At 36.8% G+C, this 20,880-nt stretch overlaps 1 protein-coding gene across 4 annotated transcripts in view; it reads right to left on the bottom strand.

Moving 5' to 3' along the window:
- Window positions 1–20,880, bottom strand: part of EPHA3 (EPH receptor A3) — a 221,216-nt gene that overhangs the window by 29,811 nt on the left and 170,525 nt on the right. For all 4 annotated transcript variants that reach the window (NM_205430.3, XM_015295857.4, XM_040669158.2 and 1 more), the window contains 5 exons: window positions 18,803–18,905; window positions 18,281–18,348; window positions 13,881–14,006; window positions 7,184–7,369; window positions 2,227–2,288 (listed from right to left, as the gene is read on the bottom strand). In NM_205430.3, coding sequence (NP_990761.2) covers window positions 2,227–2,288; window positions 7,184–7,369; window positions 13,881–14,006; window positions 18,281–18,348; window positions 18,803–18,905 — 545 coding nt within the window. The remainder of the gene's footprint in view (window positions 1–2,226; window positions 2,289–7,183; window positions 7,370–13,880; window positions 14,007–18,280; window positions 18,349–18,802; window positions 18,906–20,880) is intronic.

Below are 20,880 nucleotides of genomic sequence, written 5' to 3'. Positions count from 1 at the left end.
CAAAGAGCTCATTAGTCAGAGATCAAAAGTTAAATGCCACACATGGCTCTACTTTGATCTGCAGAGAATAATCTCCCCATCAGCTGAGAGAAGAGGGACAGATTTTCCATTCAGATAAAAATTCAGTTTCCCTCTTCTTGTTCTCATCAGATTTTTAATTTCCTCTATGGGCCCTGTATAAAAGCGGCAAATAAATCTAAGTCGTGCGTGCCCCTGAGTCTGGAGTGTCAGGACATTACAGAAACAGATGTCTAACTTCACTGAAAAGGAACTGGTAGTGAAAATCCCTGCCTTACCCAATAGACTAATGTGATTTCAGTTATATAAGAGTGTTTTGTTTTTTTTTTATTTATTTTTTATTTTTTTCTTTTTAGCTGCAATAAATGCTGTCCTGATTCAGTGGCTTTCAAATGCCTCCCAAATTAGAACTCATTTCTCAAAATTTTCCTCAACTTCACGAACACAAAAACACTTAAGCACACTGTGGCCTAGAAAATGATAGTTGTATAGATTTCTAACTGTCTACTTCTAGACACGTTTTAAATCTCTCAGCTCTTACTAATGCTATTTGTTAACACTGAGCTTTGATATTAATATACAGATACGTAGACAACAGGATAACAGTATGTCCTACAACAGCTCTCAAATGAATGCTCCAGTGCCATAAATGTATCATCATAGGCAGCTCTCAAGCTCTTCCTGCTGCTTCTTCCAGAACTTTATTAAATACACTGGAGTTGGCTCTGCCACGTGTGATGAGCTCACACAAATCAGCCTGCAAGACTGACTGTAGTCATTTCATTTCTGATTAATATAGTTAGGGGCAATATTAGTGCTGTAAACATTAGATTAATATATGGCATAGAGGATGCTTAAAGAGCCTCTAAGAATTCTGTTTCATGAAGGAATTTATTATTATTAAAGACTCTTGGCAGTTCCCTGCTATGAAACCTTCTTTAACGAGAGATCTATGTAGACCCTGAAAAAGATTTAGCTGGAAATCACAAGAAGGTTTCTAACCACAAAAGGAATGAGATCCTGAGATAGCCTTCCAATGGCAGTAAGGAAGGCGAGCTAACTACCTTTAAGAGGCATTTAAAAAATGGGATATATGACCTGGGTTGCCCGTGACATTAATGAGTCACAAGGTTCTTATTCTATGTTTCCATGCAACCACACTAAAAGAAAAAATTAAATAAAAAAATCACACCCAAAATGAACGAACAAGCTAAACAATTGTTTTCTACAGCCAGAAAATATTCTCCTTTCCTCAGAGCTTTCTTCAAGGATTTCAAGCCTATACAAAATATATATCGCTCAGTACAGGTATATTTCATTCAGATACACTGACACATTATTTATATGTATTTTACATGCTTCAATGGACATCCTAACATATACAGCACATATTGAAACTAAGGTTGACAATATGCTCCCTTTTGGGGTTAAACGTCTAGTTTAGTGTTATGAATTTGGGGGATAATGTCATTCAACCGTGGTAGAACCAAAGCAGTCTCCCAGACAACAGCTGAGTTTGCCCTAACAAATTAAAATTAAACTAGTGTTTCCCCTCAGATGGGATTTCATTTCTGCTACACTTCTTGTTTTGCCACATGTAAATCTTGGTGACACAGGGAGCATTCAAATTTTTTTAGGCGCGCTACCAACTTTGACTGTAAACAAAGATAAATCAACAGCAGTGTAAGTATGTCTAAGGTTAGGGAAAGAAATCAGGCTAATAAAGTTTGCTAGCAAAACATTTCAAACACACTCACGTAAGGTCTATTCCCTAAACTTAACATATAGGGAAATGGCTCTTGGCTCACTATTAACAGCTTACCAATAGCATTTCCACAAATCTGTTTGCTTTGGAAATCACTTACAAGACATACAGGCTGCCAAACAATAAGCACAACTGCATTACAGTGGTAGCTTTGCCCCACGTAAAACAATTTTTATTTAAATGTGCCAGAATTATTTTTATTTAATAGACATGACATACAAATAATATGAAAAATGTTTCACTTCTTTTTGGAATAATAGTGGCAGGCAGCAAGCAGTCAAAATGCAACAGCATTTTGCTGTTCATAATGCAGACAACCAGTGGAAATAATGAAGTATTAAGGAACAACAGCTCACAATGCATCAGAGTAGAGTGGCTACAAATTCATAACAAGCTCAGAACGGGAGCTGGTCATGCCCCATGTAATGATCTACTGCACTCACCCGTAGGAAGCTGTCCAAGGAACCGTTTTCCATGTATTCAGTAACAATCATAACTGGTTTACCTGCAAATACATTACAGGGGTCAGGCATTTAAAATGACTATAGAATGATCAGTAAAAAGGGCATTTCGGACATGTATCCAAATCTACCAAATCTCATGGAAAATCTTAGTGTTAAAATAGAAAGCAAAAAGAAACATGCAAAAATCGCTGTGCCTACAATGCAATTTGTGTTTGCCACAACATCAACAACAACAGAGTTCCTTTGGTTTAAACTGATATGATTTTTAGTAAGTGAAGCATCCTGCATTTTCAGCACACTGTGCCTTGTCCAGCAGGTGAGCCAAATGGTTGCATTTATGCAGCTGTGCTCTGCCGCACACATATCCTGATGCTTCTTCCTGGAGGGAATTGGGCATGGGCTACAGAAGAGTCATAACTTGTCACCTCAGGTCTCTGCTCTGCACAACAGAGGGGCGAGGGCTCTGCTGTGGGGGCGCAGCCAACACATTCCTGCTGCGGAGGTACCCGAGAGCAGCAGCAGGCTCCCTTTAGTATTACTCCTGCACCCTTGGGAAGCCTCTTGTATATGAAAATTCATCTGGGCAGATTCAGACCAGTTAGTGAAACTGTTCTTTCTACCCTAGGGTATTTTGTAACATAACTAAGGTGTTATATACGACTCCGACACGCTGAAGAGAAATTAATACAAAAATGAATGCGATTACAGCAACCATTTCCAAAGGTCACTGCCCTGCTAATATTTCACCATCATATGCAGTTTATTATTTCATAATATTTTTTAAATCTTTGTTTATTTTCTCTTTGTGGTAGAGAGAAAGGGGGTAGGAACATGCAGTCATTTAAGGAAGTGAATTGTTATTTCATATGTAATGCAGGAAAGGAAGGCTTCTGACCATAAAAGCACGACAAAAGCCTTCATATTGTATAGCTGGTGATACTTCTTTTAAACAAACTTTTAAAAATGAAGCTCTTAAAATTGAACAGGATGAGGCTCAAAGATATATCTGCTACAATCAAAATCCAGAAAGCCATGAGAAAAGCAAAGTAAATTTTAACTACCCTTTTTTCTGCCGCCTACTCCCAAAATTTCCATCAAATAGAAATTCCTAAGGAGAAAAATATTAATTTCAAAATAATTTCAATTCTTCAGTGAATTTTCAGGAGAAGATCTTTTGTCCTCTCTGCATAGATGAAGGGGTTAAAACACCTTTCTGCTGTGCAGCTGATGCATTGTGCTGTGGGAGACACACTAACAGGAAATTGACTGCCATCCATTAACTAGTGAGAACAAACTTTCCATTCAAAACATTGACTTAGAATTCTGTGAGATATAGTACAAATAAAAGAACGAATGATGTAAAAATTCCAGAAGTTTTCTGTTGCTTGCAGGAAATATGCAGTGACAGAAAATGTACCCTGTTTACATTGGGCATGTAATATTAGCCCAAAGCCATTTCTGGACCTTTAAAGTATATGGCAGCACTCTAGTGTGGCTATACAAAACTTTCTATGATAATCCATGCAGTTAGAAACCAGGAGAAAGTGAATTTGTTTTGTGTATAAACTCAATTTTATGATACATCAGAAAACTGAAATTTCAGTAAGAAGATCCATCTTTCAGCTTACTAGGAGAGCATCTTCCTGCCTTGATCACCCAAATTAAGAAAGGCCTAAGTGCAGGGTTTCACTCACATCCAGTTAGAAATATGTCTGTAATAAGAAGCATATGCTCTGAAGCAACACCGTGCACTTTTAAAAGAACGCTGTGCATTCATTTATCAAAGCACAGCCGTTCATACACGATAACAACTCGTGTCAACAGTGTTGCTGAAATTTATTATACCAACAGGCTACAAATTGCTGTAAAATATTAGTAAACTACGCAGAACATGTGTGCTGGTTATTAGGATTACTGACTACAGCACGCCTGGGAGACGGGTGTAAAGGAAAACTCAGAACCGAAATCAATTTGAAGCAGGGGACTGAAGTTGTATTTGGTGAGTGCAACTCCTTCACACTGCCAGCGTGTCAGCAGGCAGATCCCAGCCACCACAGCTGGAGAACTTCTCGTATCAAGCGGTCCTTCTGTAGGGATTGCAGTTACTGCAGCTTCAGAAGAGTGCTTAGTGTGAGAAGTGAGTTCACCTCTGAGACCTCTCAAAAGACTTCAGCTAATGAAGAAAGGTCATATTGCCTGCTCATCTGGATTAGGAGAGATCCAAAGAGTAATTCGAAGACTTTCTCCTAATGGTGTATATAAACCAGTGCTTGTGAGTGTGATTTAATAGCTATCATTACAAAATATGAACACTCACTAAATTGTTATTACAATATACTGGTCTGGTTTAAAAACAAAACAAAAAGACAAGGGAAAAACAAACAAACAACATAACCTACCTTCTTACTCTTCTAAAACTTCAGTGGATATTAAAAAGAAATAAAGGATTATCTTTTCTTGCATTAATGCCATTTAATTTTACCCAGTAAAACAGACAATTCCAAAACAATTTTCTCAACCTTCATATTACTATTCCAGCCATCTGAAGAGTAGGTTGAACCCCTGATGGTTATACTGACTTAAGCTGGGAATACTTGGATGTTGCTCTCTCATAGTTCAATGTGATAGACAGTGAACACTCCTAGCCACCCTTGAGACAGAGAGCAAGTCTGATGTGAATACTGCCAAAGAATAAACTTACTAATGCTTTCCTACACAAGAATACAAGAAGATAGAATTAGTAATGCACATTTATAAGCAATGCTCAGAATTCTGCATGCAGAGCATTAAATTATTTTTTGAAGTGCCACAGAAATACAAAATGTAACAACAGAGGTATCAGCTCAGCTGTGTACAGACACTTTTGTTTCATGAAAATCAGGGTTTGTAAATGTTATTTTGATTGCATAAAACAAATGTCATTGAAAAAAAGGAGGTAACCTGAATTTATATGGGCAGATCCAGCAACCCTTTTCTAATAGGAACTGTGAGGCGTGAGTCGAAGAATAATATTTTTGTTATCTAAATCAGCAAAACAGACTTTCATGAATCATACCTAAAGGAACAATTATAATCATATTTCTTTCTAGCATACAGGAGTTTACAAACTTTTTGTCATTTATTTTTAAATGTATTTGAATTTATTTCATATACTTTATTACAGTAAGCTGTGAAAATCTTGTGCCGTTCTGTTTGTGAAATCTTGAATAACCCACTTTGAAAAACAAGGTTGCTTAGAAACAACAAAACCATCTACTAAAAAGAAGTATGAGCTGTACTCTGCCCAGTTAAACTGAAAATGTCCTCTGCACATTTCAAGCAGTTCACTGAAAAGGCAAGGAGCTCTTCTTTCTAAAGGCATGCTTTATCAGTAGAGCCCTCTAGCATGAACTAGAAAATATGCTACACAATTCTTCCATTCCCCTGAAGAATTTCAGGGCATCCTGCAAATGCAAAGTCTTACCAATCTCCTATTTAACAATGACTGCAGCACTTTGGCCATTAAATTTATCATGTTATTTTGCAATGGAAACTTAGTGTAGATGAAATCTTTGAATTTATGTCTTCCAGAACAAGCTTATATTTCATGCCTATATTTCATGCCTATTTTCTGCAACCAACTATTTCTGTCTTTGCATCCCAAGGTAGAGGCCAATCAGCAGCACAATGAATGAGCATCAGAACTCTCCTAAATAAGGCAGCACCACAAGTAGGAGATCCCACTAGCTGCTTGCAAAGAGAAGACCTTGTCGCTCTTGGGAGCTGCTTGGAAGGTTGGGAAACGGCTACTGCAGTTTACATGGGACAGCTAGGTAAGGAGCTCTAAGACCAATATCAGCATTCAGGAATGCCTGTTACATCATGCTATTATCTTAAAGTGGAGCTGGAGACGGTTCTTCAAATATGATTTTTGCCCACGGAGGTACCATGTATGGACGGAGATTTCAACTATTTCTTTGTCTCAGAAGAGATTGTTTTGTTACCATAAACACTGACAAAATTATGCTTGAAAACAAAACAAAAAAACCTATCCCACAGTCCAATGGTAGATTTATAAAATGTGCATTAGAAAAAAAAAACTTAAAACATTATCAATTAAATAAAATTAATTTTATTACTGACAGCTTAAAGTCCTGAAACTTTTAAAGATTTTTATCTAGGCAGTATTAATTCTAGAGGCTCTTTTAAATGCCTCACGCTGGTACATACTGAATATCACACAGAGCATTTTCCCTGCATGAAAACCAAGTAGGAAGAAGGGTGGACTTATTTATATACTAGCATCAGTTGCTGTAGCCAGGTAGGCTGTTCATTAACTTTCGCTAATGATAAATTCTAATGATTTAGTTGAAGGCAGAAAGTATTGCTTCAGTGCAATTAGGAAACCTTAGGATACCAGACTCCATGACTTCTAATAGATTTTATCTGCAAGTGCCTCTTGGCTGCTTTATAGTAATTTATATCTCCAGAGTATTAAATTGGTTCCTAAAATCTGCCAGCTTATTACTTAGCTGCAGTGTTCTTTAGAAATGCTTCTTTTTCTCCACATCATCTGTTTTATTTTCAAGCAGACTACTTTCATTCCCCATTTTTTTCCTATCTTATTAACCCAGGGTTCTGTTTTTAAGTCCTTAGAATCCTGAGAGCAGCAAAACAGACAAGGTCCTTGTCTCTTTGCTGGATCCATCAACATAAGTTTACAAACGTTTCCTTTCTTATCTCTCATGGATGATATTTGGTGCATACTATCAGGGTTATGACATAAACATCTCTGGAAGGGTTTTCAGAGCATAAACACTGATGAGTTAGTGTTTTCCTCTCTTCTACTCTTTCAAGAAAGATCAGACTATCACAGAATAGTTTAGGTTGTAAGAGACCTCCAGAGGCCATCTGGTGACACTTCCCATGCAAAAAATTATCTCCTGTCAAATCTTACTTTTAGTCACAACGCCCTCCAGTCGGATGATGTTGGGGTGGTCAAACTGCCCCATGATGCTTGCTTCTCCCAGGAAATCCCTTCTCTGTTTTTCTGTGTAGCCAGCTTTCAGAGTTTTGATGGCCACTGAAATTTCCTTTTTAGAAGGCAGCTTCAGGCGCCCACTGCACACTTCTCCAAATTCCCCTTAGAAAAAAAAAAAAAAAAAGTGGAAAAAAGATGAAAGATTAAATGTAGTTATTTCATGGGGAGTTAAGAAGGCTCAATGTTCACAAAAAGTCCCTGAATTTTGACATCTACTGATAGACCACAGACGTGGACTCAAAGGAAGACTGCAGATCACTACTTAACATTCCCAGGCTTCTACTCTCTGGCTGTTACACTGGAGAATGTCACCTGCTTGCACTGCAAATTCAGATGACTGCAGAGGAGAGGAATGTATAAACATCACCAGAAAATTCTGATTTTCTTTCCTAGGTGATGAAGCCAGACAACTGTAAGAGAGCAACCAATTAACACAAAGTATCTGAATAGTTGTGCATCCTTGTCAACATAATACTCATTTTGGCCAGAGAGAGTTTGGTTCCCAATTATTTTATTCATTCCAGTTAAAGACTACAGAAGTGCCTGATGAAAGCAGGCCATACAGATTACTTTTGTTCTACTATTATTCAGATAGATCTAATTGCATAAATACATCCTGTCACCATGGGTCTACAAGACATGATAGTCCACTATGAATATTGTGCCCACTGTGAACTGCATGAGATCCTTAAATAGAAAACAGCCAAGTTTGATGAATGTTTACTTTTATAGAGTATGGTTTATCCTTTGCTATGTAACATCCTGGAAGAGACAAAATTTACTTACCTTAGTGTTTAAATGAAGAAGCATAAAACGGTAACAGGCTGCTACAAGAAAATAATTCACTTGGAAATTTCCATATTTTTTTAATGAGTACACCAAGAACATAAATTCCAATATCTTAAAAAAATAAATAAATATGAGCAGTAACTGACTTTTGATTCCCAACTACCCAACCCTTCCCATACTTAGGACTTCATACAACACAATAAAGTGCACAGAGAGCACCTAGGTTAAAGTAACTATAAGAACATTTTGCTTCCTTGTTTTAATGACAAAATAATTGAAATAACAGAAAACACTATATAAATAGAGAATGGAAGACATTCAAGAAAATGGGGGACAGCAAGAATTGCCCTACATGTTTCTTTATATTTAAAGACAGAGGAAACAATTTACTGAATAGAAGAGAAAGTCTTTATAGAAACTACAGGATTGGAGGCTTTCAAGACTCGTTTTCTGTCAATAAATGCATAAAGTTGCTTTTTTTCCCCCCCTCAAACTATGTGAGATCTAAATGTATATTGTCTTTCCTATGCTAAATTATTTCTAATTGTCTCGTATAGAAAGTTTGACTTGGAAAGCAACAGGCCCTGCAAAACAAAACCTAGCTAACGTCATTTTTATGCAAATTGGGAATTTTGTTTGTATTTGTCAATAAAGTATAAGGGAAACAGTGATTACACTATTTATATATAAGCTTTCCCCATCTTAATGTATGATAACCCTAAATTCAATAGCATTGCTACACCTCTAAAGAGCAAAGGCTTTTGGAGCTTATTTGCTTGAAATGATTCTCTCTTTACCCATGCAGCCAATTGTTCACATTAAACAATATTTTTTTTAAAAAAATCAAAAGCATACAAATACAATCTTTCTGATAGGCAAATTGAAATCATGTTGCTCTTTGTGGATTTAATGCCCAGAAAAGTATGATGAATTGACATCTCTGTATTGAAATCCTCATGCACTACTGATTTCAGAGGTGATATCATATGGGATATGTTTTAGATTTTATCTTCAACTCATTTATTTATGTATTAATGCATTTATCTGTAAATTGAAATTCTTTCATCAATTTGCCACCCATATGGCTGGCATTAGAGTCCATGTCCCATTAGTGGCACTGCAATTCAGGAATGATGAAGGGAGTAATAGCAATGACCAGAATCTTAACAATCTGGCTTGTGTGTTCATGTTCATAACTCAAGGAACTGAGCCTATTTATTTACAAGAAGGACTGAGGAAAGGGAGAGATGATAATGGCTTTGGCATATCAAAATGATGATTATAAATAAGATGGGCACTGACTCCTTTTTCTATACACAAGAGGCAAAACAAAGAATGGGTGTAAATTAGAATAAAGGTCAGTTACATCATAAAAAAAAAAAAGTATCGCTAAGGATACTTGGACAGCAGAAAAAGATATTCTTGTGAGTCTATGAACTCTTTTATCTTGGAGACTGTAAAGAATAACCATCTATCAAGGAAAGTTCCTAACAAGATCCGTTTTGGGTAAGAGCATCAACTTAATGACCCCTGAGGGTCACTTCTCAGCTTTGTTTTCTAAGGTTCCTCTGTCAGACAGGTAATTTAACCAAAAGAATCTGAACAAATGTGTCAAAGGGCAACAGCCTTTCTCTGTTGGTAACCCAGGCTAGATTTGAGTAAACAATATAGAAGTAAAAGCCATAATATGTTGTTATCAGTTGCTGAGCTGCTTCATCCTCTGGGCATGATAATGTGCTACTAATATATTAAACACTTAAAAAAAAAACAAAAAAACAGCAGGGTATAACTTTATATAAGCAAGAATATACTACTACAATAGCACTTACATCCATTATTTCAACTGTTATTTGTAATTTCAGGCTGACATGACAAGCAACAGCTCAGAAAATGAATTGTGAAACCTATTACTGGTAAGTATTGAGTGCTGAATTCTATTCAGAGTTCTTAATTAAAAATATTCAACCTCTGCAAACTAAGATGACCTGCATGTTTTACCTACAGCAAACACTTCTTCAGTTCAAACACTAACTCCTGTTCAATACTGTCAGAACATCACAAAGAGGAAGACCAAAACATGACTTTAAAACAGAAGAAATGAAGAAAAAGGCTTGAAATAAATAATATAATGTTCAGCTTTGTGTTCCCTTTTCTCTATGCTTCCATGGTCCAAAAAGCTGTGACAAGCTAACCTTAAAACTGTTGGTCAGGTAATGTCAATAGAGTGTATCTGTGATTTCAGCAAGTAGTCTAGGCAATAAGTCCTTCAGTTCAGTCTGGAATAGTATATCTGATATTTATTTGGCTTTTGAGAAGGAAAAGGTTATGGCTGACGTCCATCAGCATGGTCCCATTTAGCCATGGCTGCACAATTTAGATCTTGGGTGATTAATTAGATTCCACAAATGCCTTGAGGCCAGTGGATGCTACAGGAGACTAAAAATCAGACCCTTCATGGCAATTAATCTTCTTGGTGCCTGGGAATATGAAATGAGTTTAGTTTCTAGAAAAAAAATAATCTTGATCAACATATAAACATTGCTTTAGTTCCTACTCATGAATGACTGAGTAATCTGGAGAAAGTTCACCAGGTAAACCAACTACTCTAACCTTCAGTTCCCTCACATGCATGGCCATATGAATGCTACGTTAAGTTTATGTGGCCAAAATCCACATTGATATGCAGTTATACTACATTTCTTTTTCCTGTAAATTATTTCTATATGGTCCTAGTAGGAAATTGATTGGGTGCACCCATATATAAAGAAACAGTAACTCATCAGATATTGTTTAGTAGGAAGAAAGCTTTGTGTATGAGATGGAAGGTGGAAAATCTAGCACTGATTTTAAGATATTAGGTTGATGGCTTTTTATATAAAGCCTTTCTGAAGCGCTCATTTTTAATTAAGCTACACCTATAAAAACTGTATGAGATGCTTTGCAGACTGATGTGTCTATTTATATGTGGAAAGCAAATAGATATTATTGGTAGGGCTGTTCGTGATATAAAGATCCCTCTTCAGGAAATCTTAACTTTTTTAAACAGGCTGCTTATGCCATCACTAAGTGGCATTGGCCATGCCTTTGGATCCAAGGGACAAGTAAAAGATGAATCCAGGAAACTGGTGGCTGCCTTAATTGCGCTGTGTTTTAAAATGGTGATTACACTGCTTTTGTGTGTATGAAGCCCCCTCAGAGCTGGAGGGGCAGCTAAACTGAGCGTTTAACAAGCCTCAGGAACCTCAGCAACACTATGCCAATACGCTGCACGCCCTCGCTGAGACACTGCAATGTTTTGCAATAAAGCCCCTAAATGTTTGAAGTACTTTGGCCAACACAGTGATATGCTACAAGCATGTTTAACCTTTGAAAGGGAAGCGCGTATGCACTTCATGTTCAGCAAAGTACAATCTTATGTCAATTCCAAATCAAGAAAGCATTTTCCTTAGTATTCTCCTGTGATCCAATTGGATTTAAACTTTTTAAGTGGTTTGTTGAACTGGATCCATAAAAACAAGTGAGTTGTTTTAAAAGAAGGGATTATTATAAAGAAAAACCTGAAAATGTGGCTCCTGACCTCAATTTTCTTATGCTTAGCCTCTCACTAAAATCCCTTGTGTTTTTCTTGAGGTTCTTTTGGATAAAAGAATTTCCTTATTACATTTGAGAATGTTCTCAAAGCTGTGTAAGCTGCCCTCTATTTTCTCAGAGATTTCTGGCTAAGGATGTAAAAAAAAATATTTGGAAAAATACCCAAGAATACCAAAATTACTTCTCTGACTTGAAGGTCTCATTACTTATGTCACAATTCAATGTAGTCAAATGAATCACTATCTTTTTATAATTTCATTCACACTTGCATTTGTAAAAGAGGAAAAGACCAGGTCCTTCACTCAAAGAAGTCACTGACTCAAGTAAGAGACAGGAAATGCCTTTCTGTTTTAGAGAGGAAAGAAAGTGCTCCTGCAGAAGCAGTCTAGCAGACACTCACTGCATTTCACGTGACTTTCATAATGTTCTGATTACACGAGCTATCACATGTAGCACAAGAGGACAGTGTGAAGCGATGCTACAAACTCATTTTGGAAGCTCCCACCACTGCATAAAGTGTTTTCAACTGCATTCCCTCTCCCCCTCCCCATCTCTTTTACTTCCTATTGGCATCATTCAGGACTGTTAATAGGAAATGCTAAATTTAATGCCATATGTAGCGTTTAAGCTGCATGTATCTGAATCATGGCCTCATAACGTATACAAAAGTGAAGCCCAGCTTCAAGGTGGAAGACCTGTAGGTTTTGATGTTGAACCTGCTTTCACTTTCACTGAAGCGGAATGGAGCAAAGAGACTTATTTTTAAACCACCTGGCTGTTGTAAGACATTTAGAGCTGTTTTCAAGCTTCTCTGAAAGGCATTGCTCCATTTACAGAGCTCATACTTGGCCAATTTTGGTTTATTTCTAATTCTCATGTGCACTTTTAATTAAAGATATATCCAAACAATGAGTCATACAGTATGACATATCACTGTTTCTTAGAATTTGCTTTCTAGATTCATAAACTCCAGACAACCCAAGTTAAGGAAGCTTGAGAATGAAGACTCTACTTAAAGTCTTGCAAAGAAACATACTACTCTTGGACTTAGCTTTTCAATAACACCCTCCTTCTCTATTGCCATATCATTCTCTATTATGAACAGTACCAAAGCTTTGATGCCTATACTGAAGATGATGGAGAACAGTGCACTCTTGTGGGGCAAAATTAAAACCAACAAGAAACAAGAATCCTACCTTTTCAGAAGATAACCTAAATTCATACAAGCAGCTGAGTAGCTGCAATACAAGGGAATTAATAGTGCTTCCTTTTACTGGGCTATTCAGGAGGTGCACTGAGCATAGCAGCATCGTTCCACATCTTTTTCCAAATGAAAATCATTTGCTGTGCACTAGAAGTCTGTTTCTCTCACATCTCATGATTTTAATTCAAATAGTAAATGTAGAGAGAAGTAAAAAAAAAGAAATCAATAATAAAAGAACTAGTAATTTTCAAAGGATTAAAAATCAATAGTCTTTCTCTCATAAATGCTTTAATACAGCAGGAAAGCTAACACTTCATGATCACCTGGCTCAATGAGGCAATCTGCCACTTCACTTCAAGGATCAAGAACGCATCCCATCAAGAGCTTCACGCTGCACAGCAACATGGACAACTCAGTGTGATGAGACTTTCTGCCATCTCTCTCCTCTGCTACAAAATCTGCTCATTTTGACAGTTTGCTTTCAGTAAACCCAACAATCTATGGCATCCTTATGCTTCAGACAATTGGTTATCAGATATACAACCCTTTCCTCCTAAATCAATAATTCAAATCCAAAACAGTGACCAAAATCAATCTAATAGCAAAGGTCACTGCATTCTGATGGATGTGTGGTGACTGGTATGAAATGAGTTTGTGCTTTCACTCAAAGCGTGATAGTCACCAGTCCTTTTAAGGAAAATATAGAAAGCATCTTCACAGTTGATACCATTTCTACGCTGACTGATTTTAAAGAGAAACATACAAGTGAAACTGAAGTCTCTCTTTACTCCCACGAGTGCTGTGTCCAAGTGTGGGCTGTGGGGTGTCATTTGAAAAACGATCTTATTATCTGCTTTCTTTGGGAAGCAAATAGATGTGTGTGCCACTAATCACCCATATGTACTGAAGTGAGCTTCAAATATGATCCAGGAAGTCGCAAACCTACGAAGACTTCCTTTCCAGTCACAAGTATAAAGTCAAAGATGCAAAACAGTACATACAGTAAAAAGGTATTTTAGTGGTCATTACCTGCTCCAACAACTTTATCAATTGATATATTAGAAGCATCTAGTTCCTTGGCAAATTCATGTACAGCTTGATTGGGATCTTCGTACGTATGTGGATCTACATAAGTTCTCAGGCCTGGGAGTTTTACTGTATGAAAGCAAATACATAGAGAAAATGTTACTTGGACTTAATTAATCTGTCTAAAGAAAGCAAATGAGATAACAGAAATACAATCAATAGAAGAAAAGAGTACATTGCTTCTTCAAATCAAATAGCTTTTGATGAGTCTCCAGGAATCTTAAGACAGAGTGAAATCAGAGACACTCATGTAGTTATTACACAGAAGTTTGAAAAGCATAGCACTTGCCATATTTTAACAGTTTTCAAATGTTAAAATAGTCCCTGACTGTCTTTGCTTGCTCTGTTTATACTGTTATTTATTGTTATTTATATTGCTTCAAACTGTTCCTTACAAGGTAACGAGACCTGGAATTAATGGTTGATGTCACAGTAAACCTGAAAAATTCTTAGGGATGTACTAAGGAAAGCACTTAAATTCAACCTGTTTCATTTCTGATTCCTCTAACAAGATACACAGGAAAAATAAAATTATACATAAATAAACACATGCCTCTTCCTACCCCTTCTGTTAAAAATACACAAGATGGAAGCCAGTCATTCTTAGCATTACTGTTTGGATCTAGTAGTGAGTTACCCCTACTACCTATGCTATATTTTGTCCCTTTGTACAGTCTCTTGGCCAAGGATTCCTCTGCTTGATTGAGTCAAGCACTAATTCAAATGACTGTGTGATTTTAAAGCCACTTTCAAGCTGTTCATAACACATAATCCAGCAGAACTGGAATGGGGAACAAACTATCATTCCCAACATTTCTCTCCATGAAGATGCTGAAGGCAAAGCATTCCTCCTCCCCAGCTTAAGGTCATGCTTGTATTCATACTCAGTAATTTGTGTGTCTCTCTCCATATTCATTTTAGAATATAAAGACATTCTCTATCAAAAAGCAAAATAGCCAGTATATCCAGCTTGATGTTTGCTGGTTCTAACACGAAACGTGAGCTCCTAAACTTTCTAGTTCCAATTGCCTCAGTTAGTCATGTAAAAGATACTAACTATTGCTTTAATCTACTCAGGAATAGCCCTTCCAGCATGGTATTATTCTACTGCATCCAATTGTTGACCACTACCATAGTTAAACACATTTCATTGTGGTTAGGTAGATGGGAAAAAGTGCTTTTGCACCATTAGTTAGAAATTGCCATTGTTTTGTCAAACAATCCCAAGGGTATGTGCAAAAAAATATATATCAATTTTATGGAGATTTATTGGCATCAGAATTGACAAAGAAATGATGAAACTGAGTTTCTAAACTAATTGGCTAGAAAACAATGCAAACTAAGAGCCATGCTCTTAACAGAAGGGCTGCGTATGTGCAGCATTAAATGCCGAGAGTGTTTCCTTCAAGAGACTGATGATTACAGAATTACGTGCAAGTAAAACAAAAAGTAATTGGCTGTATATTGCTGTTGGTTAAAAATCTTGTAAATACTCCTTTCCGTCCATGCTGAATGTACATTACAGGCTCTCTCATACCCTCAATAAAAATAACAACAATTAAAAGCTTCTGCTCTGAGGGGATTTTGGCTGCAGATTTTTAATGCTGACCCCAGAGGTTCCCAAGATCAGGTGATGGTGACTGCAAGGAGAATAATCCCTTCACACCAATAATTAAGGGCAGCTTGTATAGTAACTGGGTTCTGTCATGAAAAACAGATAATAAACACATACACATGTGTTAAGCTGTACTACTTTACAGCTCATTCTGTGCAAACATAATAATTTACATTTTCATTTTACCAGCATGAATTGCCCTAAGGGTAGCAAAAAAATAAAAAAGGTCTAGCCAAAGAAGGCAAAGGGAGAGGATCTGAGGAGGTGAAACACATTTTTGCTCCTTTGAAGTAATATTATAGGATTTGTAATAAGGCTGCAGGGAATAGCTCATGGCTGGTGCCTTTTTTAAAGTAATTCAGAATAAACTGATTGAAATAAACCAGCTGCTCTATTTGAGATGCTGAAACTTTACAACAGCCAGGGAAGTTACTTTACCCTTTTCTAGTTCACAGGAAATATTTTCTTATTCTTTGAGAAAGACTCAAGTTTAGTAGAATACTAAAGCTTTGACAGTCACATGTGTAGATACATACAAATCCTAACATATAAGTAATGGCGAAATCATTAAATAACTTTCAAGAATTTGTAACAGAAACATCAGATTCATGATCATCTCTGTTCTGACTACACCGTGGATCAGCATGGCACTCCTCAGAAAGCAGTACATAAATATCTAAAGCCAAATTAAAAGCAATTTAATCCACAGGAATTTAACTGCACTGACATGTTTAAGAATAGTGATTGCGACTTTCCATTGTGTAGGAGTAAGGAGAACAAACTCTGACCTGTTATTTGTCTGCAACACTTTTTTTTACTGGCTGCTTTTATTTTATAACCTCATTAAATTTGGATGATGAAGCATTAATTCTATGGGCCACATGTACTCATATAGATTTTTTTGCAGGCTAGTTGGTTAGCTGTTGATGGGCTGCACAATGCAAACCCATTGCTACAGTTTGCATATCCCTTAACAATGTAGGGAAGGAGCACACGTGTTTGTGGATATGGCTCTCTGGAGATAAAGAAGGGCTTCAAACTTAACATAATAACACGAACAGTCAAAGAATATTTACTCCATTGCCACTGGGATTAGGAAGCAGTCCTAATTTCCAACTACTGCCAGTAAATCCCTCATTAAAATGTTAATTCAATTATATTTGGTGAGGAGGTACATTTGAGAGGAGTGACATACGGATACCAATAACTCTCTTCTTGAGGATGATATAGTGTCATTGTGTGCAAAAGGATAAGAATAGAAGGAAAATGATTAAGTGTATACCACATTAACCTTACAGCACGCCAAACAATAGAAATACATGGTTCTACATGGTTTATATGGTATAGCAGGGTATTTCTCTGGAGCTGAAGCAGTTCCAAAAGACTGCTGCTTCTTACTAAAAGCATGCTTATTAGACATCAAGAATTCAGTGGAAAAAAAAGGTGTTTATGTATGGTGTTTATGAATGATATTTATGCTCTCTCTAAAGGAAAGAAAAAATGCAGTGATAAAAATTTCTGAAGCCTTCTCCACTCCTCACTGGGAATTTTAAACCATCACCTTCTTCTCTCTTAAACTTCTCCAAAATTCATTTATTTCTGCTTTAAAGAGAGTATAGGCAGAACTTTGATTATGACCTAGTTCTCATGATCTGGAATTCCTCTGCTTTGGTAACCTCTGCCAGGTTATTCACCATGCAAAACGAGGCTCAGAGAAACTGATATATTGCAGAAGGATCTCCCCAGCCAGCTATGGCGATAGCAAGTGTCTCCTTTCTAATAGCCACAGGTCACTCCCGGGATCAGAAAAATCAACTCCTGCACCATGCATCTCTTGGATAGGACCTTGCTCCATGCTGCTCCTTTCACAGGACACAGACAAATGATCCAGGAATGATGGGCCATGTCACCTCATCAGAAATAGGTATGAAAATATCAAAACTGGATAGGCTCTGGATTGGTCTTTTAGAGAAATATCAACAGTAGCCCAGATTCCTCAGGATGACAAAAATGACACATCCTTAACTGTTTACATTTATTTTGTGACTCAAAGACAGTATAAGTCAGTAGAAAGTCTCTCTTCCTAGTTGTGGGTGAGACTCAATGAAAACGCTCTTCTAATTAGAAAATCAGGGCTCTAACAAAACATTTATAAACAGAGCTGGATTAGGAAATCTTATTAAATTGGTAGACACTTGTTTAGTAGTTATTCTTAATTTAAAAAACTACTCCAAATCACTTTTCAGTCTATGCTTACAATAATTCTAAACTAAATTTGTTAGTGCATCACTTTTGTTAACAACCAGTTTTCACAGTCCCTTCAGCAGTCATCAAGATTTGTTTCATTGATTTTGTATTTTGCTTTGGGGAAAAAAAAAAAAAAAAAAGATTGCTTAGATGTTATACAGTTGATAAGGAGGAAGTTGAAGTCACACTGTTTTTCACTAATGCACAGCAGAATCAATATCATATTGATAACCACATGCCTTGCTTGAACACAACAGTGTTTTGCTTATTACTAATCTGAACATAAATGAATAAAATTGAGACAAAGACTGTTTGTTAGGGAAAAATCTGCTTACCCACAAGAGAATAGAATTCTCTTCCCAATTTCACCTTGGATTAACTGAGGTATGGCTTATTTATTTATTTATTAACTGAAAACCATAAATTATCTAGGGGATGAATTCCACAAATCTGTAAGCATTAAAAGACTGCGTTAACTTACAGTGGCCATTCCCAAAATGTAGTCTTTTCTCATCGGTACCATGTTTAGACTTCTTGTATCCGCAGAATCTACAAGCAACAGAGAAGAAAAAATGAATATAGAGAATTGTATATGTGAACTGCAGGTGGAAACAGAATTGAATGTTTTTCCTTCACAGTTAAAGGTCTGTTTGAAAATTTAATGATATTTACATTCTCTCTACCCTATAGAGGCATGTTATGTTCTCAGGGAATTTGAGGAAATTGGCTAATGAGAAGATTTGTTGATTTTTGACCCCTACAGTTTAATTTTACAATTGCCTAAGAATGTGTTTATAGCTTTTTTTAACAACTGCTGCATGATTGGGGCTGTGAATGTTAGCGGGCTCATTACCAAGCAGCTCAGAGCTCTGTGGAAGCAGACAAAGGAGAAGGTGCAAACCAGCCACACTACTGCCTGACGATGCTCGATTTGCCACGCTCATCAAGGTCCCAAAGGGAAATGGAAGAAGGAGAAAATGTGCAAAACAGAGCACAAACTAACCTCCCAATCAAGACGTACACAACAACCGTGAGGAGAATGATGGCAACTGCAGCTGAAATGGCAATCATAACGACCTGGCTATTTTCACTGGAAATGGAAAATGCTGGAAAGTTAACAGAAAAATATGTAAATAACTACCCCAAACAAAACATTAATGAATGCAACACAATTGACCACTCATATAGGGAACAGACAGATTGAATCGTCAGTATATAGTGTTTGGTTTCCTGCCAAATATTTAATCTGTTAGGTAATTTTTCATCCGTCAAATAAATACAAGGGAAGTAAATGAAAGACTCTTGCCTTCTTGAAAATTTACAGTTGCTGTTGTTTCTACTGCTGATTGTTACTCTTGTGGATTGTAGCAATAGCTGTTAAACTGATACTTACATATAAATATATATATATATATAAGTACAAACATATGCATATCATGACATTTAAACATTTTGTTACAGTCAGTATGAATTTTTTCCTTGAAAAGAAATCCCAGCTAGTCAATAATCATGAACCTTACTCTCACTTCTGTGTGATGGAAAGTCCTTTAATGAATTAGGCTTCACAATTAAGCCATACAGTATCACCATGAAGGTTGTGAAAAGTCTGGGCCCGCAGAAGCAGATAAAAGGATTACGTAAGTTTATCAATATTCACTGGAGAAAAAGAAGGGCTTCTTTCTGCCTCGCTTTGGACACTTCTCTGCAGCGCCTAAGCCAAGTGCTTGAGTACTGCCCTATAGCAACAGGACATCTTTGGATCTTAAGTACGATTACCCATCTAAAGGTCACCATTCTAAGGACCCTTCCAACTTAAACCATCTTCAGCAGACACTTATTGATCTTCATCGAGTACAGCAGAATTAGGTTCCTCACCACAGTATTTCACTTTAACTGTCCCAAGTGAGCTTAAAGACGGACCTACTGCTCCCCACAAACTGGGCAGTTAGTATATGACTGCCTGGAAGAAGCTTCCACCTATTACATGCCTACAAGTGCACTTGTGTTGTTATAATGTGATGATAGGAATCAAGTAACGTGATTCAGTGTTTATCTGTATAATCTGTACATTCTTTATGCTATCTCTTGTCACCTTGCACATTTTTGGTAATCTACTGCATATTTTTTTTTAACCTCCTTCTAAAAGTTACTTTGCAGAGAAAGCTCATCGGTTTCCAAGTTATGAAATCATTTATCATCATAACTGATTTTTTTCTCCTTTCTGTACTCCTCTGTCCCATTTTGAATTTCATGCATTATGCCAAAGATGCATGTACACCCTAATAGTAATTTGCAATAGTATTTTTTTCTTTAAACAAACAGCTCATTTGATTTCCAAAAAGCTGAAGCTGGGGAGGAACAAGTGGGGATGAAGTACTTAACATACCTCAGAAATACACAGATGCTGCATACATAGATAGTGAAAGACCATTGGATTTACTTAAACTACTCTTCTTGGTAAGAGTTTGTTAGCAGAATATTTCTCACATCATGGGTTCTCAATCATTATAATGAGTACATGAATAAACCTTATGAGCACATATCAGAATTACAGTCTTGAATTGTTTTACAACTCTAAACAGCAGGTAGTAGTCTTCTGTGATTTCCATGCCCTCTAAAAGCTAAGCAGTCTTTAATTACACAGCACCAGGCTAGATCAGTAAGTGGTTAACTGAACTAAGGTAGACTTTTTGGTGTATTAAGCTACTTTCACCTTCAAGCAAAGAAAATGTCTGGTTTAGTATGTAGTACCAAGAGGTGAGAACATAACATTTAGGATGATGAGCTCCATTAGTCTTTCTGATGTAAGAACGGAACTTGTAAAGAATACTGACAAGGTCATCAGGTAAGCAAGTAAGTGTTATTAACTGTGCATTAGAGAAGAGAAAAAGGCAGGTAAACAACTTCCCTAGGGTCACCCAGAAATCTAGTGACAGAGGGAAGGGAGTCAGACGGCAGATTCCCTGACCAGCTATTTAACTGACCAACCACCTTGCTGGCCAGGGGGCATTAGTTTCACCTCAAAGCTTTATAAGAAAAAACATCAGCTCTGCTCTGCAGCAATGTGGAGAATTACATTCT

The sequence above is a fragment of the Gallus gallus genome, chromosome 1, assembly GCF_016699485.2.
Source record: "Gallus gallus isolate bGalGal1 chromosome 1, bGalGal1.mat.broiler.GRCg7b, whole genome shotgun sequence".
In the NCBI taxonomy this organism is placed as follows: domain Eukaryota; kingdom Metazoa; phylum Chordata; class Aves; order Galliformes; family Phasianidae; genus Gallus; species Gallus gallus.
Note: the sequence above shows the minus strand (reverse complement) of the source record. Positions and strands in the feature narration are given on the sequence as shown.